This window comes from Bombina bombina, chromosome 2, assembly GCF_027579735.1.
Source record: "Bombina bombina isolate aBomBom1 chromosome 2, aBomBom1.pri, whole genome shotgun sequence".
In the NCBI taxonomy this organism is placed as follows: Eukaryota; Metazoa; Chordata; class Amphibia; order Anura; family Bombinatoridae; genus Bombina; species Bombina bombina.
Window position 1 is genome coordinate 88548636 of NC_069500.1, and position 23511 is coordinate 88572146.

At 31.1% G+C, this 23511-nt stretch overlaps 1 protein-coding gene across 2 annotated transcripts in view; it reads left to right on the forward strand.

Annotated features, from left to right (window-relative positions):
- The window catches only part of MALT1 (MALT1 paracaspase), a 259374-nt gene that overhangs the window by 152695 nt on the left and 83168 nt on the right, over positions 1 to 23511 (forward strand). For both annotated transcript variants that reach the window (XM_053701166.1, XM_053701168.1), the window contains one exon: positions 3165 to 3368. In XM_053701166.1, coding sequence (XP_053557141.1) covers positions 3165 to 3368 — 204 coding nt within the window. The remainder of the gene's footprint in view (positions 1 to 3164; positions 3369 to 23511) is intronic.

Below are 23511 nucleotides of genomic sequence, written 5' to 3' on the forward strand. Positions count from 1 at the left end.
GTTCGGGACCTTTCATCCCTGGGAGTATTCATCCCGGTACCCACCTCAGAAAGAGGTCTAGGTTTTTGCTCAAACCTCTTTCTGGTTCCCAAAAAGGAGGGGACTTATCGCCCTATACTGGACTTGAAATGTCTAAACAAGTTTCTCTCTCAGAATTCCCTCCTTCAAGATGGAGACTATCAGGTCCATCTGTCCCTTAATTCAGGAAGGACACTTCATGACTACAATCGATTTAAAGGATGCTTACCTTTATGATCCGATCCACAAGGATCATTTTTCAGTTCCTGCGGTTTGCATTTCTGAACCAGCTTTTCCAGTTCATAGCCCTACCATTTGGCTTAGCTACTGCTCCCAGAATATTTACGAAGGTTCTGGGAGCCCTCCTAGCAGTGGCCAGATCCCGGGGTATCGCGGTGGCTCCCTACCTGTACGATATCTTGGTTCAAGCTGCATCTTTTTCTCTATCAATATATCAGACAGAGTCTCTTCTGTGTCTCCTTCAGACACACGGATGGAAGATAAATCTAGAAAAAGAGTTCCCTGGTTCCCAGCACCAGGGTGGTTTTTCTAGGAAATATAATAGATTTAGTCTCTATGAAGATCTTTCTGATGGATCAGAGATGTTCCAAGCTTGTGTCAGCTTGTCGATCCATTCAGAACACCCTAAACCCTTTAGTGGCTCAGTTTATGGAAGTGATTGGTCTCATGGTGTCTTCCATGGACATTATTCCTTTTGCTGACTTCCATCTTTGACTTCTACAGTTATGTATGCTGAGGCAATGGAATGGAGATCACTTAAATCTGTCTCAACAGATTGTTCTAGACAAGCTAACAAGAGACTCTCTCTCTTGGTAGCTCCATCAAGATCACCTGTCTCTAGGCACGTGTTTCTTGAGACCATCCTGGGAGATTGTGACTACAGATGCCAGCCTTTCAGGCTGGGGAGCAGTCTGGGGTCCCAGAAAATCTCAGGGGACTTGGTCTCGAGAAGAATCATCTCTTCCATTCAACATCTTGGATGCTCTGAGAGCTTGGCCTCAAATGTGTTCTGCCCGGTATATCAGATTTCAATCAAACAACATAACTTCTGTCGCTTACATAAATTGTCAGGGAAGAACAAGAAGCTTCCTAGCGATGATGGAAGTGCCTTGAATCCTGTATTGGGCGGAATCCCACAATTGTCTTCTTTCCGCAATCCACATCCCTGGAGTGGACAACTGGGAAGCGGATTTCCTCAGCAGACAGTCTTTTCACCCAGGCAAGGGGTTTCTACACCCCTAGGTGTTCTCAGAGAAACCTTTCAGATAGGGGTTCCGGAGATCAACCTCATGGCTTCTCGTCTCAATATTAAGCTACCCAGGTACGGGTCGAGATCGAGGAATCCTCAGGTGGAGTTGCTGGACACGTTAGCGGTTCCATGGAGGTTCAAGCTCATATATATTTTTCCTCCATTGGCTCTCTTACCTTGAGTCATTGCTCGCATCAAGCAGGAGCTAGCTCCGGTAATTCTGATAGCGCCATCTTGGCCGCAAAGTACTTGGTTCGCAGATCTGGTGAGGATGTCCTCCTCCCCTCCATGGAAATTGCCGCCCCGTGCGGATCTTCTAATGCAGGGAGCATTCCTCCATCAAAACCTAGATTCTCTGAGACTGCGTGGAAATTGAACGCCTAATCTTGTCCAAGAGAGGTTTTTCTGAGAGAGTCATAGATACTCTGATACAGGCTCGTAATCCTGTTACTCGCCATTTCTACCACAAGCTGTGGTGAACTTACCTAGTTTGGTGTGAGGAACGCGGTTTTCCCTGGCACAAACTGGGAATTGCTCGAATTCTGTCTTTTTTCAGGATGGTTTGAGCCTATCAGCTACGGTCAGATTTCTGCTCTGTCGGTCCTACTGCAGACCTTCCTGATGCACAGCCCTTTGTTCAATCCCTGGTTAGAATTAGACCTGTATTTAAACCTGTTGCTCTACCATGGAGCCTCAATCTTGTTCTTTGTGTTTTGCAGCAAGCTCCGTTTGAACCTATGCATTCTGTTGATCTTAAGCTTCTATCCTGAAAGGTTCTATTTTTGTTGGCCATCGCCTCTGCTCGCAGAGTCTTTGAGATATCTGCTTTACAGTGTGAACCCCCTTATCTGGTATTCCATGTGGATAAGGCAGTTTTACGTACAAAGTTAGGATTTCTACCTAAGGTGGTCCTTCCTTTTGTCCTAATCCTTCTTCCTCGAAGGAACGTTTGCTCCACAATTCTAGACATTGTGAGTGCTTTAAAATTTTATCTCCAGGCAACTAATGATTTCAGACAATCCTCTTCTTTGTTTGTTTTATATGCTTGTAGACACAAGGGCCAGAAGGCCACAGCAACTTCATTGTCTTATTGGCTGAGAAACATCATCCATTTGGCTTATGAGCAGGCTGGACAACAGCCTCCTGAGAGAATAACGGCTCATTCCACTAGGGCAGTTTCTTCTTCCTGGGCTTTTAAGAAAGAAGCCTCCATAGATCAGATTTGTAAGGGGGCTACCTGGTCCTCCTTACATACTTTTTCAAAATGCTATAAATTCGATGTTTTTCCTTCGACTGAAGCAGCTTTTGGGAGAAAGGTGTTACAGGCTGTGGTGCCCTCAGTTTAGGGTCTGCCTTTCTTTTTGCCCTCCCATTTGTTATTCATTCAGTGTACTCTGGAGCTTGAATATTGGTTCCCAACAGTAATGAGTGAAGTTGTGGACTCTCCCTGCCTTTGGAAAGAAAACAAAATTGATGCTTAACAGAAAAATTCCTTTCTTTCCTGGCAGGGAGAGCCCATGACCCTGCCCGTTGTCTTTTTTATGCGGCTTCCCTTTTATTTTCTTCTGGCACCTCTATAACCTAATGTTTCTCCTACTTTTCCTTGTTCCCTCGGCCAAATGACTGGGGGGATAGGGGAAGTGGGAGGGATATGTATAGCCTTTGGCTGGGGTGTCTTTGCCTCCTCTGGGTGGCCAGGTGTTGATATTCTCAACAGTAATTAATGAAGTTGTGGACTCTCCCTGCCAGAAAAAAAAGGAATTTATCTGGTAAGCATACATTTTGTCATTTGTTTATTTGTTGACATCATTAAATATTTTATTAGCCCTGTTTGTTTGATAGTTAATATATCTATTGTGTTTTTGTTATTTTGCAGCCACAGATAAGGTTGCTCTGCTTATTGGAAACATGTCATACAAAAATCACACTCCACTCAAAGCTCCCATGGTTGATGTATACGAACTAACAAATTTACTGAGACAACTTAACTTTAAGGTTGTGTCTCTTCTTGATCTCACCGAGCTGGAGATGAGGAACGCAGTGAATGAATTCTTACTCCTTCTTGATAAAGGGGTATACGGTAAGAAACATTGATTAGTATGATGTATAATTAAACAGGACATGAAACCCAACATTTTTCTTTCATGATTCTTTTAATGTATTTCTGTTATCCAATCTGCATCATTATGTTGGTATCCTTTGTTAAAAGAGGAATAATGCACTAACGGGAGATTGCTGAACACATCAGGTGAGCCAATGACCAGAGGGTATGTATGCACAGCGGCCAATCAGCAGCTTACTCCCAGGAGTGCATTGCTGCTCCTGAGCTGACCCAAGTATGCTTTTCAAAAAAGGGATACCTAATTAAAAAAGCAAAATAGATAATGGAAGTAAATAGGAAAGTTAATAAAATTGCATGTTCTATCTAAATCAAAAAGTTTAAGTTTGACTTAACTGTCCCTTTAAATCCTTGTACATCAGATTGGTGTTATTTTAAGTTACTGTGCAGGATACAAGTGCCCTCCCATACTTCCTGTGGTTTTGCTTTGCAAAATGCCTCAAAAGTCTCAGCTGGCTGATAAGATCTCTACTTCCTTCTATTGCATACACTGTAATTATATTACAAGCTTTGCATTGTGTACTAATCTTCTCATTTGTTCTCCGCATTCCATGACAGCAATGTCAGCATGCAAATACTTACAGATTATCAAGTGATGTCTTTGTCTTATATCAAAGATCTACAATATCATTCAGAGTGATTATTTTGCTGTTGCACAATAGCAATGTTATCATTTAAGTTTTCTCAGTCACTCCATGTGCAGTCTGTTTTTTTTAAATGTTTATTAGCCAACAATAAGGTTACAGAGCCTGCAATTTATTTGGAATGCATTTTTATTAATATTTTCAGGTGCACAATAATATAGGATGCAGCCTGGAAGTTATTATATTTAATATGTTCTAAAGGGATAGATATATTAGTCCATGAAACTCTGATTTTATATATATATATGGCTATTAAACTAAAACTTATTTCCTATAAATGTTCTGTGGCAATGGGCCAGACGTAGGTAGGGTGGGTACCCCCTGTCTGCTGTTCACCCCTCCATATGGTTCTTTTGAAGAGTAGCCCCCTTGTTTTTTCTCTGACCAGAAATCTCACTTTTTACTGAGTCTACAAGAACTGACACATGGGGGTCGATTTATTAAGGAGCGGATGCTACATCAAAGCCCCATCGTTTCTGGTTCGCCAAAAACGGAAGTTAAGAAGCAGCGGTCATAAGACCGCGGCTCCTTTGACGGACTGAAATCATCCCTATCCAATACAATCGGGATGATTGATGGCCCCTGCTAACGGTTCATTGGAGAAAAATAAAATATAAAGTGCAATACCTTAAAGGGATACTAAACACAAATTATTATTTTTTTTCATGATTCAGATAGAGCAGGCAATTTTAAGCAACTTTCTAAATTACTCCTATTATTATTTTTTCTTCGTTCTCTTGGCATCTTTATTTGAAAAAGCAGGAATATAAGCTTAGCACCCTGGCTAGCGCTTGCTAATTGGTGACTACATTTAGCCACCAATCAACAAGCACTACCCAGGTGCTGAACCAAAAATGGGTTGGCTGCTTTATATTCCTGCTTTTCAAATAAAGATACCAAGAGAACAAAGAAAAAAACTTCTAATAGGAGTAAATTAGAAATCTGTTTAAAATGGCATGCTCTATCGTGAAAGAATATTTTTGAATATTAGCCCTTAGTATGTGCTCTACAAATACGAGCTAACATCAAGATGCTTTGAAAAGACATCCAGAATGTGATTCTAGAATGGCAGCTTATGATATGAGTAAACAAAGAAAAACATGTCTGGTCCTGACAGAGGTACATGAGAGGAAGGTAATGATCATGGAATAATAGAGTGGTCAGAGAAGGGCATTAAAAGCGTAGAATATATATTTGGGTTTGCATTGATATGAGAGTGATACAATGTTGCTTAGAAAGACTGCATTGCATAAAGGCAACTAAGATCCAAGTTTTCATCCAAAAATGCTCAGCAGTGCAGATGGAGTTATATTTTCATGCTTGGTGTAGAGACAGGGGTCAAGTCGAATAGGAACGCATGGGAACGAAGTTCCTGCACTATTCTTGCAGGAGGAACTAAGTTCCCCCTGGACAGAGAACAGAAACGCTTCAGTAAACACTGCTGCTGCTGGTGGGAGGAGCTGGAGCACAGTCTGATTAGAGGGAAAGGGAAATACTCTAGTAATGGGCAGTGTGTTTAACACATGGTGCTTACATTTCTGTGTTGCTTGCTTTGGGGTTATTTAGTTCCCTCAGCAGAAATAGGACTGCAGGCCCAAAGACAACCATTCAACCCTTCATTGGATTTAATTTTCTTTCATTAACCAAAGTGTATAGATTATTTACATATAAATACAGTGTGTGTGTTTAAGTGTGTGTATGTAAAATAATATCAAATGTGAGGGGGTTGAAGTCTTAGTGAGTTCCCACCCATTTTTTTGTAGGACTTGACCCCTTTGTAGAGATGTGCGCTTCGAACTAAAGTTTTGTAACGAATATTCAGAGAAATTAGTTTTCCGAATATTGGTTGGGATGATACAATACTTACCTTAAAGGGACAGTCAACACCGGAATTTTTGTTTTTTAAAAAGATAGATAATCTCTTTATTACCCATTCCCCAGTTTTGCATAACCAACACAGTTATATTAATACACTTTTTACCTCTGTGATTATCTTGTATCTAAGCATCTTCTGACAGCCCTCTGATCACATGACATTTTTTTTATTATCTATTGACTTGCACTTTAGCCAATTAGTGCAGTGTCTGCCACAAGCCACGGGCTTGATCACATTGTTATCTATATGGCTCACATGAACTAGCGCTCCCCTGTTGTGAAAAGCAAATAAAAAAGCATGTTATAAGAGGCGGCCTTCAAGGGCTTAGAAATTATCATATGAGCCTTCCTAGGTTTAGCTTTCAACTAAGAATACCAAGAGAACAAAGCAAAATTGGTGATAAAAGTAAATTGGAAAATTGTTTAAAAACATGCCCTATTTGAAACATGAAAGTTTTTTTTGGACTTGACTGTCCCTTTAATGGGCTCTGGAAAGCATGGGGAGCGAACTAATGTAAATATTAAATGCTTAAAAAAAAATAAAGAAAACAAATGAATATTGATTTAGTTTTCTTTATTTTTGTTGGTGCATTCTTTCGGATTTTTGTGACGAATGTGCATTTCGTCTGAATGCACATCTCTAGCGTGGGGGTTATTGAGGTTTATTTTTTGAGATGGACTAATCAGGCACTATACAGATGAGATGATAAAGAGGAGTCTTAGAAGGTAAGGTGTTGTGGATTTTAGACTTTTTTGTAAACCTTTAGAGGGATTAAATTGTCGGAGAGCAGTAGATGTATTATTGTTGCATGTTAATCGATGCTGGACAAAAAAGGAAAGGGGAACTTGATAAAGTGTGAGATAGAACAATGGTTGCTGAAGATCAGAATAAGGGAGTGGGCATCTTGGGGAATCAGTCATTTGTGAGTGGGCATAGATCTAGGGAGTAAGCTGGAGAAGCTATGGCACTCCAGGGCATTGAGTATTTCAGTTCACAGTACAAATGTTCTCTGTATAATTGTGTAATTGTGTGTGAGAATATGGGTGTTAGAGGGGATGTGGCTATGATTTGTAGGCATCCCCTTTCTGCCTATATCACAAACTGATTAGATAAGATTTGTTTGTAAATGTTTTGGGGTTGAGGTGTTTTCTACTTAGAATATTAGCCCTAAACATTATAACTCTCTTATGGAGGGGTGTAATGTTATAGGCCATGAGGGATAGGGCTGATGCTATCTGTAGGATTGGGCTTTAAGCAGTAAGGCTTGTGCTAATGTTATGGTTTTAGCGAAATCAATAATTTGGAGGTTTTTCCTGATATTCAGGTAACAGAAAATAACATACCTCTCCACATGCCCCTGAGGCTTTCTGGGACAGGGAAGTGAGGTATCATGTGGGTAGTGGTTCAATGGTGTTTGGTGGGTGGCGTGTCTGTGTCCGTGTGTGTTATGGGCAGGTCAGGCTAGGGGGAGTCAGGTTTGTGACATTGGCAGAGCTAGGACAATCCATAGATAACATGACATTGGCATTGACAAGAGGAGGTGCCTAAGACTCAGTGAGCAGACCTCCCAAACAGTGACAATCCTGTAAAATCCAGAATGTGTGGAAGGTCTGGAATTATCCTGGGAGTCCGTCTGATCCTAGCAAATCTAGGAATACTTCTTCAGTGTTTGCTTCCTTGTTTACTTAGCATACATTTGTAGGCTATTTATTTTTCTTTGTTAGCCCTTGGTAAGATGCTTTTTTTGCTTAGAGAATCATTGTAGTTAAAGGGACAGTGTACTGTAATATTAGTTTCCCCTTAATGTGTTACCAATGACTTTTTATACCAACAGCAGAGTATAAAATGCATGATAATTGCTCTTTTAGGTTTTGTTCTTTGATAACACAATCAATAAAAAATTTGCTGATCTTAAAGGAAAAAAATCAGATCTCCTTATTTTATCACTTACTATACAAATACATGGTTCATCATCTTATCTCTGTCTGTATAGCAAAGCCCAGTACTTACAGAGAGAAAAGTTTTTAAAAATTAAAATGTTTATATCATATCTGCTACCTTCACAGGGAGTGTAATTTCTTCTACTGGCTATGTTGTGTTTTATAGCCATTATAAAAGTATTAACATGCCCAGAATAGGTGGGAATACTACAAGCAAAATCAGTTATCTCAAATATGAAAATAAAGGTAATTGAGTTATTGTGAACAGTGTAATACACTCCACCTGGGAAAATGGATAATTGGAAACAAATTGAAGGTTAGAAGATTTTACAGAACACAATCTCTGAAACTTTTTTCACCTAAAATATCACATTTGAAAATGTATTTCAGTATTAAATTCACATTTCTGACCAGAAAAAAAATAATCATTTGAAAATGTGGATTAGTAGAAAGTACAAAACTAGGACTGCACCATTAGTTTCAGTGTAAAAATTAAACAGCTTTTAACTATATGTTTTTCAAGCAAACACAATTTAAGGGTACAGACATTTACTAGCCAAGTCTCTTCTCATTGAGATTTCAGACGCCCTGGTAGAAGCATTTCCTCTTTTGTTGGTTCTTCCTCCTCTTGTTGCTATTTGAGGAAGTTATGAGACAGGCAAGTCAAGATTGTGCATTTTTAGTCTTTATAACTTTCTGCTTTTAGAAGAGTTTAGAAAACTGTTGATAAGTTATTTTAGTCTAATTAGTTATTTTGTTGAGGAATGGTCATAGTGAAATCAGTGGTATTTTGCTCTACTGGGGTTAGGTAGTACTCTCCTGCTTTTTCCCTTGCTACTTTGCAAACTGGAAACAGATTGCTGTGGTAATGTCCTTAGTGTATTGTTAACAATGCCAAATTCACTTCCAGGTTCAAACCAATAGATCAAGAAGCAGGTACAAGTGCACAGGAGTTTGTGAAAGCAAGTGCTTAAATTGTTTATTCATTCATTTTTTTATTTCTTCATTTTGCTTTTGTTTTATTAAAAGTCTTATTTGGATATATAACTGACTTCAATAGGGCTACAATATTTGGACTCTTCCAGGGTATACTATACCACCATATCCATTGGGAGAGTACTCACTGAACCATACTTTTGATAGGCCAATTGTGTTGTCGTTCAAAAATCACCTACATTAAATGGTTGAAATCGATGTCCCTCAAGATCCAATCCTGTAGCACTTTTCGTGTCTGACCAACAGACTGTTTAATGACCTGCCCCTTCACACACTGCGGTATCCCTAGCAACCATACTCTACTCATGCCCCAGTGTTGAGATCTCGTAGAATAACTGAATGTGACCACTGTTAATATAGAAAAATCCCTCTTTCAAATGGTAGTGGTCCCCCACCAAAAAAAAATATGGCTTTTCTGGAAGGGAGCTTTAGGGACTTAATAATAGAAAAAAAAACAGAAATGTTGTTAGAGCCACAATAAAGTGTATTTTATTGTGGACAAATCCCTTTTAAATACATATGCACATTTTGTCTGTATAGACAGATGATCACCTTGCAAAAGTGTTTTTATTTCTAAAATGTTGTTATTACAACCCCTCAAAAGCCAAACATTTGTTACAGCCTTTACACCTGCAATGAAATATAAATGTAATAATGGTATATTGATATTTGATATCCTGAATCTGAGAGCCTGCTAAAAAAAAAAATGTTTGGGTCACTTACTGAAATATGACTTAATAGTGTTTAAATGTAAGCAGCAAAAAAAGCTAAAAATCAGCTTAGCACAGGGGCGTGAAAAGAGTTTAGCAGCGAAGGGGTTAAAGGTTACATTATGAAAGAAAATATCTGATTTCCCAGTTCCTTTAAATTTGATATAAAATTACACATAATGTGTATTTGTCCTTCTTCTATGTATTTGCCTAGGTTCTTAATTGCATGTTATGTTGTGCAATGCAAAGCCACATCCTATGCACTCATCTTGCCAAACCTTAACCACAGCAAGTTATAAAACATTTTCTAAAATGTCATACACAATTTTATTTTGTGTATTAGAAGCTTAAAATGTGAATTTAGTAAAGGGCTATTAAAATTATATTTAAAATTTAAAAAAAAATATAAAACTTTCCAAAATAACCGATAGAGACCATTTTCAACAGTTATCTTATTTATTATAGTCATGTATATGTTATTTATTATAGGAATATTTATATGTTATTTATTATAGGAATGTTTATATGTTATTTATTATAGTCATGTACATGTTATTTATTATAGGAATATTTATATGTTATTTATTATAGGAATGTTTATATGTTATTTATTATAGTCATGTACATGTTATTTATTATAGGAATATTTATATGTTATTTATTATAGTTATATATATGTTATTTATTATAGTCATGTATATATTATTTATTATAGTCATGTATATGTTATTTATTATAGTTATATATATGTTATTTATTATAGTCATGTATATGTTATTTATTATAGTCATGTATATGTTATTTATTATAGTTATATATATGTTATTTATTATAGTCATGTACATGTTATTTATTATAGTCATGTACATGTTATTTATTATAGTCATGTATATGTTATTTATTATAGTCATGTATATGTTATTTATTATAGTCATGTACATGTTATTTATTATAGGAATATTTATATGTTATTTATTATAGGAATGTTTATATGTTATTTATTATAGTTATATATATGTTATTTATTATAGTCATGTATATATTATTTATTATAGGAATGTTTATATGTTATTTATTATAGTCATGTATATGTTATTTATTATAGTCATGTATATGTTATTTATTATAGTTATATATATGTTATTTATTATAGTCATGTATATGTTATTTATTATAGTCATGTACATGTTATTTATTATAGTCATGTATATGTTATTTATTATAGTCATGTATATGTTATTTATTATAGTCATGTACATGTTATTTATTATAGGAATATTTATATGTTATTTATTATAGGAATGTTTATATGTTATTTATTATAGTTATATATATGTTATTTATTATAGTCATGTATATATTATTTATTATAGGAATGTTTATATGTTATTTATTATAGTTATATATATGTTATTTATTATAGTCATGTATATATTATTTATTATAGGAATGTTTATATGTTATTTATTATAGTTATATATATGTTATTTATTATAGTCATGTATATGTTATTTATTATAGTCATGTATATGTTATTTATTATAGTTATATATATGTTATTTATTATAGTCATGTATATGTTATTTATTATAGTCATGTATATGTTATTTATTATAGTCATGTATATGTTATTTATTATAGTTATATATATGTTATTTATTATAGTCATGTATATGTTATTTATTATAGTTATATATATGTTATTTATTATAGTCATGTATATGTTATTTATTATAGTTATATATATGTTATTTATTATAGTCATGTATATGTTATTTATTATAGTCATGTATATGTTATTTATTATAGTCATGTATATGTTATTTATTATAGTTATATATATGTTATTTATTATAGTCATGTATATGTTATTTATTATAGTTATATATATGTTATTTATTATAGTCATGTATATGTTATTTATTATAGTTATATATATGTTATTTATTATAGGAATGTTTATATGTTATTTATTATAGTCATGTATATATTATTTATTATAGTCATGTATATATTATTTATTATAGTCATGTATATGTTATTTATTATAGTCATGTACATGTTATTTATTATAGTTATATATATATTATTTATTATAGTCATGTACATGTTATTTATTATAGGAATGTTTATATGTTATTTATTATAGTCATGTATATGTTATTTATTATAGTCATGTATATGTTATTTATTATAGTTATATATATATATTATTTATTATAGTCATGTACATGTTATTTATTATAGGAATGTTTATATGTTATTTATTATAGTCATGTATATGTTATTTATTATAGTCATGTATATGTTATTTATTATAGTCATGTACATGTTATTTATTATAGTCATGTATATGTTATTTATTATAGTCATGTATATGTTATTTATTATAGTCATGTATATGTTATTTATTATAGGAATGTTTATATGTTATTTATTATAGTCATGTATATGTTATTTATTATAGTCATGTATATGTTATTTATTATAGTCATGTATATGTTATTTATTATAGTCATGTACATGTTATTTATTATAGTTATATATATATTATTTATTATAGTCATGTACATGTTATTTATTATAGGAATGTTTATATGTTATTTATTATAGTCATGTATATGTTATTTATTATAGTCATGTATATGTTATTTATTATAGTTATATATATATTATTTATTATAGTCATGTACATGTTATTTATTATAGGAATGTTTATATGTTATTTATTATAGTCATGTATATGTTATTTATTATAGTCATGTATATGTTATTTATTATAGTCATGTACATGTTATTTATTATAGTCATGTATATGTTATTTATTATAGTCATGTATATGTTATTTATTATAGTCATGTATATGTTATTTATTATAGGAATGTTTATATGTTATTTATTATAGTCATGTATATGTTATTTATTATAGTCATGTATATGTTATTTATTATAGGAATGTTTATATGTTATTTATTATAGTCATGTATATGTTATTTATTATAGTCATGTATATGTTATTTATTATAGTCATGTATATGTTATTTATTATAGTCATGTACATGTTATTTATTATAGGAATGTTTATATGTTATTTATTATAGTCATGTATATGTTATTTATTATAGTCATGTATATGTTATTTATTATAGTCATGTATATGTTATTTATTATAGTCATGTATATGTTATTTATTATAGGAATGTTTATATGTTATTTATTATAGTCATGTATATGTTATTTATTATAGTCATGTACATGTTATTTATTATAGGAATGTTTATATGTTATTTATTATAGTCATGTATATGTTATTTATTATAGTCATGTATATGTTATTTATTATAGTCATGTACATGTTATTTATTATAGGAATGTTTATATGTTATTTATTATAGTCATGTACATGTTATTTATTATAGTCATGTATATGTTATTTATTATAGTCATGTATATGTTATTTATTATAGTCATGTATATGTTATTTATTATAGTCATGTATATGTTATTTATTATAGTCATGTATAAGTTATTTATTATAGTCATGTATATATTATTTATTATAGTCATGTATAAGTTATTTATTATAGTCATGTATATATTATTTATTATAGTCATGTATATGTTATTTATTATAGTCATGTATAAGTTATTTATTATTGTCATGTATATGTTATTTATTATAGTCATGTATATGTTATTTATTATAGGAATGTTTATGTTATTTATTATAGTCATGTATATGTTATTTATTATAGTTATATATATGTTATTTATTATAGTCATGTATATGTTATTTATTATAGTCATGTATAAGTTATTTATTATAGTCATGTATAAGTTATTTATTATTGTCATGTATATGTTATTTATTATAGTCATGTATATGCTATTTATTATAGTTATATATATGTTATTTATTATAGTCATGTATATGTTATTTATTATAGTTATGTATATGTTATTTATTATAGTCATGTACATGTTATTTATTATAGTCATGTATATGTTATTTATTATAGTTATATATATGTTATTTATTATAGTTATATATATGTTATTTATTATAGTCATGTATATGTTATTTATTATAGTCATGTATAAGTTATTTGTTATTGTCATGTATATGTTATTTATTATAGTCATGTATATGTTATTTATTATAGTTATATATATGTTATTTATTATAGTTATATATATGTTATTTATTATAGTCATGTATATGTTATTTATTATAGTTATGTATATGTTATTTATTATAGTCATGTATATGTTATTTATTATAGTTATGTATATGTTATTTATTATAGTCATGTATATGTTATTTATTATTGTCATGTATATGTTATTTATTATAGTCATGTATATGTTATTTATTATAGTTATATATATGTTATTTATTATAGTCATGTATATGTTATTTATTATAGTTATGTATATGTTATTTATTATAGTCATGTACATGTTATTTATTATAGTCATGTATATGTTATTTATTATAGTCATGTATATGTTATTTATTATAGTTATACAGGGAGTGCAGAATTATTAGGCAAGTTGTATTTTTGAGGATTAATTTTATTATTGAACAACAACCATGTTCTCAATGAACCCAAAAAACTCATTAATATCAAAGCTGAATAGTTTTGGAAGTAGTTTTTAGTTTGTTTTTAGTTATAGCTATTTTAGGGGGATATCTGTGTGTGCAGGTGACTATTACTGTGCATAATTATTAGGCAACTTAACAAAAAACAAATATATACCCATTTCAATTATTTATTTTTACCAGTGAAACCAATATAACATCTCAACATTCACAAATATACATTTCTGACATTCAAAAACAAAACAAAAACAAATCAGTGACCAATATAGCCACCTTTCTTTGCAAGGACACTCAAAAGCCTGCCATCCATGGATTCTGTCAGTGTTTTGATCTGTTCACCATCAACATTGCGTGCAGCAGCAACCACAGCCTCCCAGACACTGTTCAGAGAGGTGTACTGTTTTCCCTCCTTGTAAATCTCACATTTGATGATGGACCACAGGTTCTCAATGGGGTTCAGATCAGGTGAACAAGGAGGCCATGTCATTAGATTTTCTTCTTTTATACCCTTTCTTGCCAGCCACGCTGTGGAGTACTTGGACGCGTGTGATGATTGTCCTGCATGAAAATCATGTTTTTCTTGAAGGATGCAGACCTCTTGCTGTACCACTGCTTGAAGAAGGTGTCTTCCAGAAACTGGCAGTAGGACTGGGAGTTGAGCTTGACTCCATCCTCAACCCGAAAAGGCCCCACAAGCTCATCTTTGATGATTCCAGCCCAAACCAGTACTCCACCTCCACCTTGCTGGCATCTGAGTCGGACTGGAGCTCTCTGCCCTTTACCAATCCAGCCACGGGCCCATCCATCTGGCCCATCAAGACTCACTCTCATTTCATCAGTCTATAAAACCTTAGAAAAATCAGTCCTGAGATATTTCTTGGCCCAGTCTTGACGTTTCAGCTTGTGTGTCTTGTTCAGTGGTGGTCGTCTTTCAGCCTTTCTTACCTTGGCCATGTCTCTGAGTATTGCACATCTTGTGCTTTTGTGCACTCCAGTGAGGTTGCAGCTCTGAAATATGGCCAAACTGGTGGCAAGTGGCATCTTGGCAGCTGCACGCTTGACTTTTCTCAGTTCATGGGCAGTTATTTTGCGCCTTGGTTTTTCCACACGCTTCTTGCAACCCTGTTGACTATTTTGAATGAAACGCTTGATTGTTCGATGATCGCGCTTCAGAAGCTTTGCAATTTTAAGAGTGCTGCATCCCTTTGCAAGATATCTCACTATTTTTGACTTTTCTGAGCCTGTCAAGTCCTTCTTTTGACCCAATTTGCCAAAGGAAAGGAAGTTGCCTAATAATTATGCACACCTGATATAGGGTGTTGATGTCTTTAGACCACACCCCTTCTCATTACAGAGATGCACATCACCTAATATGCTTAATTGGTAGTAGGCTTTCGAGCCTATACAGCTTGGAGTAAGACAACATGCATAAAGAGGATGATGTGGTCAAAATACTCATTTGCCTAATAATTCTGCACTCCCTGTATATATGTTATTTATTATAGTTATATATATGTTATTTATTATAGTCATGTATATGTTATTTATTATAGTTATGTATATGTTATTTATTATAGTCATGTATATGTTATTTATTATAGTCATGTACATGTTATTTATTATAGTCATGTACATGTTATTTATTATAGGAATGTTTATGTTATTTATTATAGTCATGTATATGTTATTTATTATAGGAATGTTTATATGTTATTTATTATAGGAATGTTTATATGTTATTTATTATAGTCATGTATATGTTATTTATTATAGTCATGTATATGTTATTTATTATAGTCATGTACATGTTATTTATTATAGTCATGTATATGTTATTTATTATAGGAATGTTTATGTTATTTATTATAGTCATGTACATGTTATTTATTATAGGAATGTTTATATGTTATTTATTATAGTCATGTATATGTTATTTATTATAGGAATGTTTATGTTATTTATTATAGTCATGTACATGTTATTTATTATAGGAATGTTTATATGTTATTTATTATAGTTATGTATATGTTATTTATTATAGTCATTTATATGTTATTTATTATAGTCATGTACATGTTATTTATTATAGGAATGTTTATATGTTATTTATTATAGTCATGTATATGTTATTTATTATAGTCATATACATGTTATTTATTATAGGAATGTTTATATGTTATTTTTATTATAGTCATGTACATGTTATTTATTATAGTCATGTACATGTTATTTATTATAGGAATGTTTATATGTTATTTTTATTATAGTCATGTACATGTTATTTATTATAGTCATGTATATGTTATTTATTAGTCATGTATTTATTATTTATTATAGGAATGTTTATATGTTATTTATTATAGTCATGTATATGTTATTTATTCTAGGAATGTTTATATGTTATTTATTATAGTCATGTATATGTTATTTATTATAGGAATGTTTATATGTAATTTATTATAGTCATGTATATGTTATTTATTATAGGAATGTTTGTATGTTATTTATTATAGTTATATATATGTTATTTATTATAGTCATGTATATGTTATTTATTATAGGAATGTTTATATGTTATTTATTATAGTCATGTATATGTTATTTATTATAGTCATGTACATGTTATTTATTATAGGAATGTTTATGTTATTTATTATAGTCATGTATATGTTATTTATTATAGTCATGTATATGTTATTTATTATAGTCATGTATATGTTATTTATTAGTCATGTATATATTATTTATTATAGGAATGTTTATATGTTATTTATTATAGTCATGTATATGTTATTTATTCTAGGAATGTTTATATGTTATTTATTATAGTCATGTATATGTTATTTATTATAGGAATGTTTATGTGTTATTTATTATAGTCATGTATATGTTATTTATTATAGGAATGTTTATATGTTATTTATTATAGTTATATATATGTTATTTATTATAGTCATGTATATGTTATTTATTATAGGAATGTTTATATGTTATTTATTATAGTCATGTATATGTTATTTATTATAGTCATGTACATGTTATTTATTATAGGAATGTTTATGTTATTTATTATAGTCATGTATATGTTATTTATTATAGTCATGTATATGTTATTTATTATAGTCATGTATATGTTATTTATTATATTCATGTATATGTTATTTATTATAGTCATATATATGTTATTTATTATAGGAATGTTTATATGTTATTTATTATAGTCATGTATATGTTATTTATTATAGTCATGTACATGTTATTTATTATAGGAATGTTTATATGTTATTTTTATTATAGTCATGTATATGTTATTTATTATAGTCATGTATATGTTATTTATTATAGTCATGTACATGTTATTTATTATAGGAATGTTTATATGTTATTTTTATTATAGTCATGTATATGTTATTTATTATAGGAATGTTTATATGTTATTTATTATAGTCATGTATATATTATTTATTATAGGAATGTTTATATGTTATTTATTATAGTCATGTATATGTTATTTATTATAGTCATGTGTATATATTATTTATTATAGTCATGTATATATTATTTATTATAGGAATGTTTATATGTTATTTATTATAGGAATGTTTATATGTTATTTATTATAGTCATGTATATGTTATTTATTATAGTCATGTATATATTATTTATTATAGGAATGTTTATATGTTATTTTTATTATAGTCATGTATATATTATTTATTATAGGAATGTTTATATGTTATTTATTATAGTCATGTATATGTTATTAAAGGGATACTGAACCCACATTTTTTTCTTTCATGATTTAGATAGAGCATGCAATTTTAAGCAACATTCTAATTTACTACTATTAGCAGATTTTCTTTGTATCTTTATTTGAATAAGCAGGATTGTAAGCTTATGAGCCGGCCCATTTTTGGTTTAAAACCCTGGATAGCACTTGCTGATTGATGGCTGCATTTAGCCACCAATCATCAAGCACTAATCAGGTGATGAACCAAAGATGGGTGGGCTCGTAAGATTACATCCCTGCTTTTTCAAATAAAGATACCAAGAGAACAAAGAAAAAATAATAATAGGAGTAAATTAGAAAGTTGCTTAAAATGGCATGTCTATCTGAATCATGAAAGAAAATATTTGTGTTAATTATCCCTTTAATTATAGTCATGTATATGTTATTTGTTATAGTCATGTACAGTATATGTTATTTATTATAGTCATGTATATGTTATTTATTATAGTCATGTATATGTTATTTGTTATAGTCATGTACATGTTATTTATTATAGTTATGTACAGTATATGTTATTTATTATAGTCATGTATATGTTATTTATTATAGTTATGTATATGTTATTTATTATAGTCATGTACAGTATATGTTATTTATTATAGTCATGTATAAGTTATTTATTATAGTCATGTACAGTATATGTTATTTATTATAGTCATGTATAAGTTATTTATTATAGTCATGTTTATGTTATTTATTATAGTCATGTACAGTATATGTTATTTATTATAGTCATGTATATGTTATTTATTATAGTCATGTATATGTTATTTATTATAGTCATGTATATGTTATTTGTTATAGTCATGTACAGTATATGTTATTTATTATAGTCATGTATATGTTATTTATTATAGTTATGTATATGTTATTTGTTATAGTCATGTACAGTATATGTTATTTATTATAGTCATGTATAAGTTATTTATTATAGTCATGTATATGTTATTTATTATAGTCATGTACAGTATATGTTATTTATTATAGTCATGTATAAGTTATTTATTATAGTCATGTATATGTTATTTATTATAGTCATGTATATGTTATTTGTTATAGTCATGTACAGTATATGTTCTTTATTATAGTCATGTATATGTTATTTGTTATAGTCATGTACAGTATATGTTATTTATTATAGTCATGTATATGTTATTTGTTATAGTCATGTACAGTATATGTTATTTATTATAGTCATGTATATGTTATTTATTATAGTTATGTATATGTTATTTATTATAGTCATGTACAGTATATGTTATTTATTATAGTCATGTATAAGTTATTTATTATAGTTATGTATAAGTTATTAATTATAGTCATGTATAAGTTATTTATTATAGTCATGTATAAGTTATTTATTATAGTTATGTATATGTTATTTATTATAGTCATGTATATGTTATTTATTATAGTCATGTATAAGTTATTTATTATAGTCATGTATAAGTTATTTATTATAGTTATGTATATGTTATTTATTATAGTTATGTATAAGTTATTTATTATAGTCATGTATAAGTTATTTATTATAGTTATGTATATGTTATTTATTATAGTCATGTATATGTTATTTATTATAGTTATGTATATGTTATTTATTATAGTCATGTACAGTATATGTTATTTATTATAGTCATGTATAAGTTATTTATTATAGTTATGTATTTATTTATTTATTATAGCCATGTATAAGTTATTAATTATAGTCATGTATAAGTTATTTATTATAGTCATGTATATGTTATTTATTATAGTTATGTATAAGTTATTTATTATAGTCATGTATAAGTTATTTATTATAGTCATGTATAAGTTATTTATTATAGTCATGTATAAGTTATTTATTATAGTCATGTATATATTATTTATTATAGTCTTGTATAAGTTATTAATTATATTCATGTATATGTTATTTATTATAGTCATGTATAAGTTATTTATTATAGTTATGTATATGTTATTTATTATAGTCATGTATAAGTTATTTATTATAGTCATGTATATGTTATTTATTATAGTCATGTATAAGTTATTTATTATAGTTATGTATATGTTATTTATTATAGTTATATATTAGTTATTTATTGTAGTCATGTATATTTTATTTATTATAGTTATGTATATGTTATTTATTATAGTCATGTATATGTTATTTATAATAGTTATGTATATGTTATTTATTATAGTCATGTATAAGTTATTTATTATAGTCATGTATATGTTATTTATTATAGTTATATATTAGTTATTTATTGTAGTCATGTATATTTTATTTATTATAGTTATGTATATGTTATTTATTATAGTCATGCATATGTTATTTATTATAGACATGTGTATGTTATTTATTATAGTTATGTATATGTTATTTATTATAGTTCATCAGAAGAAGAAGTATGCGATCCACGCCAGGGTAAAATAAAACTTGACCTTTATTCGTATATTTAAAACAATTACAACGATGGAGGAATCAGCAACTTTGCAGAGTAGACGCAGCACTGGGCTTACGCGTTTCGGCTGTTAAGCCGTAGTCATAGCCTATAGTGCTAATCAATGTCAACAATTCAAGACCCACATATGTGTATTTGTTTAAACCCATATGAGGGTATACTCATATATCTTGAGTGACCTAATTTTTAGTTCCCCTAACTTTGAATATGGATAAATCATGCTGTTGTCCTATTGTGTGCCTCTTATAATTTTATTCTTGTTATTACAACTGGGCACACAAACAGAATTTAAACAAGGTGGGATTTTGGGTATATGTGCAGATCTATCTCACACATTGGATTCATTCCCAATAGTTTATTAAGTCGAACCTGGAATTTAATCCTTTGGGAACTCTGGTGTCTAATTTAAAAATCCAAAAGATTTCTCTTTTGGCTAAAAGTCCCTCGAGGTCACCGCCCCGCTTGGGCAACACCACTTTTTCAATGGCACACCACCTGAAGGTGCCTAGTGAGCTTTTATGTTTTTGGGCAATGTGTTGCACAAGCGGAGTGGTTGCCTTACCTTGACTTATTGTGGATAGATGTAACCTGATTCGGGTATTGACATCCCTTGACGTGAGACCCACGTACTGTTTCCTGCAAGCTGTACAGGTTATCAAATATATGACATGAGTAGTTCTGCAATTTAAACAGGCACGTATGTCATATTTGATATCATGTGCCACAGACTCAAACTCCTTGGTGACCTGTACAAACTCGCAGGGACGAAAGTGGTGGCTCCCACATTTGTACATGCCTACATGTGCTAGCCATGAACTGTTCGTATTAGATGATTTCCTTAATTGAGTGGGTGCTAGTATAGACCCCAGTGTCTTGCTCTTTTTGTATGAGCATCTGATTCCTGTTTTAACTACTTGTTGTAGTTGATCGTCTGCCGCAAGAATTGAAAAATTCTTTCTCACTATTTTACATATGTCATAATATTGAGAACTGTATTCAGTTACAAAATTAACTCTGTCACAAGTGGAGCTTTTCTTCTCTGTTCTATTGTATTTAAGTAGTTCTGATCTCGGAATACCTTCTACTACTGCCTCTGCTTTCTCCAAATCCCTTTGTGGGTATTTCCTTTTTCTCAAGTTTTGTTTAAGATCGTTGGCCTTGTTTCTGAAATCTGAGGGGTCAGAGCAATTGCGCTTCAGCCTAATTAGTTGGCCTTTTGCTATTGCGAATCTTATCTGCTTTGGATGGCAGCTCTGGCCGTGGAGTATAGTATTTCCTGTTATGGGTTTTTGATACACACATGTGGACACTTTTTGTCCTGAAGTACCTTTGAGCGATAAATCCAAAAAATGTGTTTCCACAGGATTAATTTCATGAGTGAATCTCAAACCCATATCATTATTGTTTATGAAAGTCATAAACAATTCAATATTTTCCTCTGACCCCTTCCAGACCAGCAACAGGTCATCTATATACCTGTAATAAAGTTGTATATTGTGTTTGTTAGGGTTGCCATCTCCATAGATGCGGCACAGCTCCCACCAGCCTAGATATAAATTGGCGTAGGATGGGGCAAATTTCGCTCCCATAGCTGTGCCGCACCTCTGGAGATAGCAATCTCTCTCAAATTGAAAAAAGTTGTGAGTCAGAAGAAACTTAATCACTCTCAGGAGAAAGGCCTGAAAATCAGTACTTTAGTTGGAATAGTTGTGCAGAAAGAATTGTATAGCTTCCAGTCCCTTGTTGTGGGGAATGGAAGAATACAATGCGGCAACATCCACCGTGAGCCACATATAACCACTTGCCCACTCGAACTGTTCTACAATGTTGATGACATGTTTAGTGTCCTTCAGATGGGATGCCAATTGTATCACCAGGGGCTGCAGGATCGAGTCAGTCCATTGTGACAGGTGTTCCAAAAGTGAGCCTATGCCGCTCACTATGGGCCTACCCTGTACATTGGTGACAGATTTATGAACTTTGGGAAGATGGTGGAAACAGGGGATCCGTGGATGTGATACATAAAGATATGCCACTGTCTGGTCATCCAGAAACCCCTGTTCCCTACCATCGTCCAAAATATTCTTAAGCTCTAACTGGTAAGCTCGTGTAGGATCTCTTTCCAATTTTACATAATCATGTGGATTATGTAATTGGCGGTGGGCCTCAGCCACATAATCGGCCCTGTTCATCACAACCACCGCACCGCCTTTATCTGCTGTGCGTATGACCAAGTTATTGTTGTTCTCTAGGTCATTCAGTGATTTTCTTTGCTTAAAAGACAGGTTGTGTTTGATGTCTGTGCATGTAGTGGCCAGATTAATCAAATCTGTTTCATCCCTTTGTTGGAAGGTTTCCAAAATAGTTCCTCTATTTTGAATTGGGTAAAATATCAAATTATTTTTAAAACTCGATGCCCTACTGGTAGTGTTAGAGTGAATTCTGGACTCATTCTCCAAGGAGTGTAGGGCCACCACATCACAGAGTTCATTAAAATCATGGAGAGTATCTTTCTCTTGATTCTGTGAGGTTGCTCCTTCCACACTATTTGGAGTCGTGTCAGTTACACCAAAATGTTTTTTCAAGGTTAAATTCCTAATAAGGCGATTCACATCCAACAAGGTTTGGAACAGATTAAAATTACTATTAGGTGAAAAACCCAGTCCTAAAGACAACACTTGTACTTGTTCATTAGAAAGTGTATTAGAAGAAAGATTTAACACATTGTGAATTATTTGTACTTTGTTTGCGGGCGATTGCCCCTCAGTTGGTATCTCCCTGACCCCTCTCCTTGCATCTGCTGGGATCCCCCCATATGATCTTGAGTTTCTCTAAAAACCTGAGGGAATACCTGTTCAAGATCAGGGTTTACGGTCCCTTGAGCATTTATAGTTTGCATAGGATCCTGTACATGTGATATACTATGTGTCTGCATAGGTTCATAGTGAGTTACATGTTGCAATTGTTTGTTTTCTTTCTGTCTGACAGATGGCCCACCTACTGGCCTTGCCATAGGACCCACCATAGGACCTGTGTGTGTAACAGCAGTAATAGCCAAATTATGGGGTGCAGAAGGGACTCCAATATTAGAG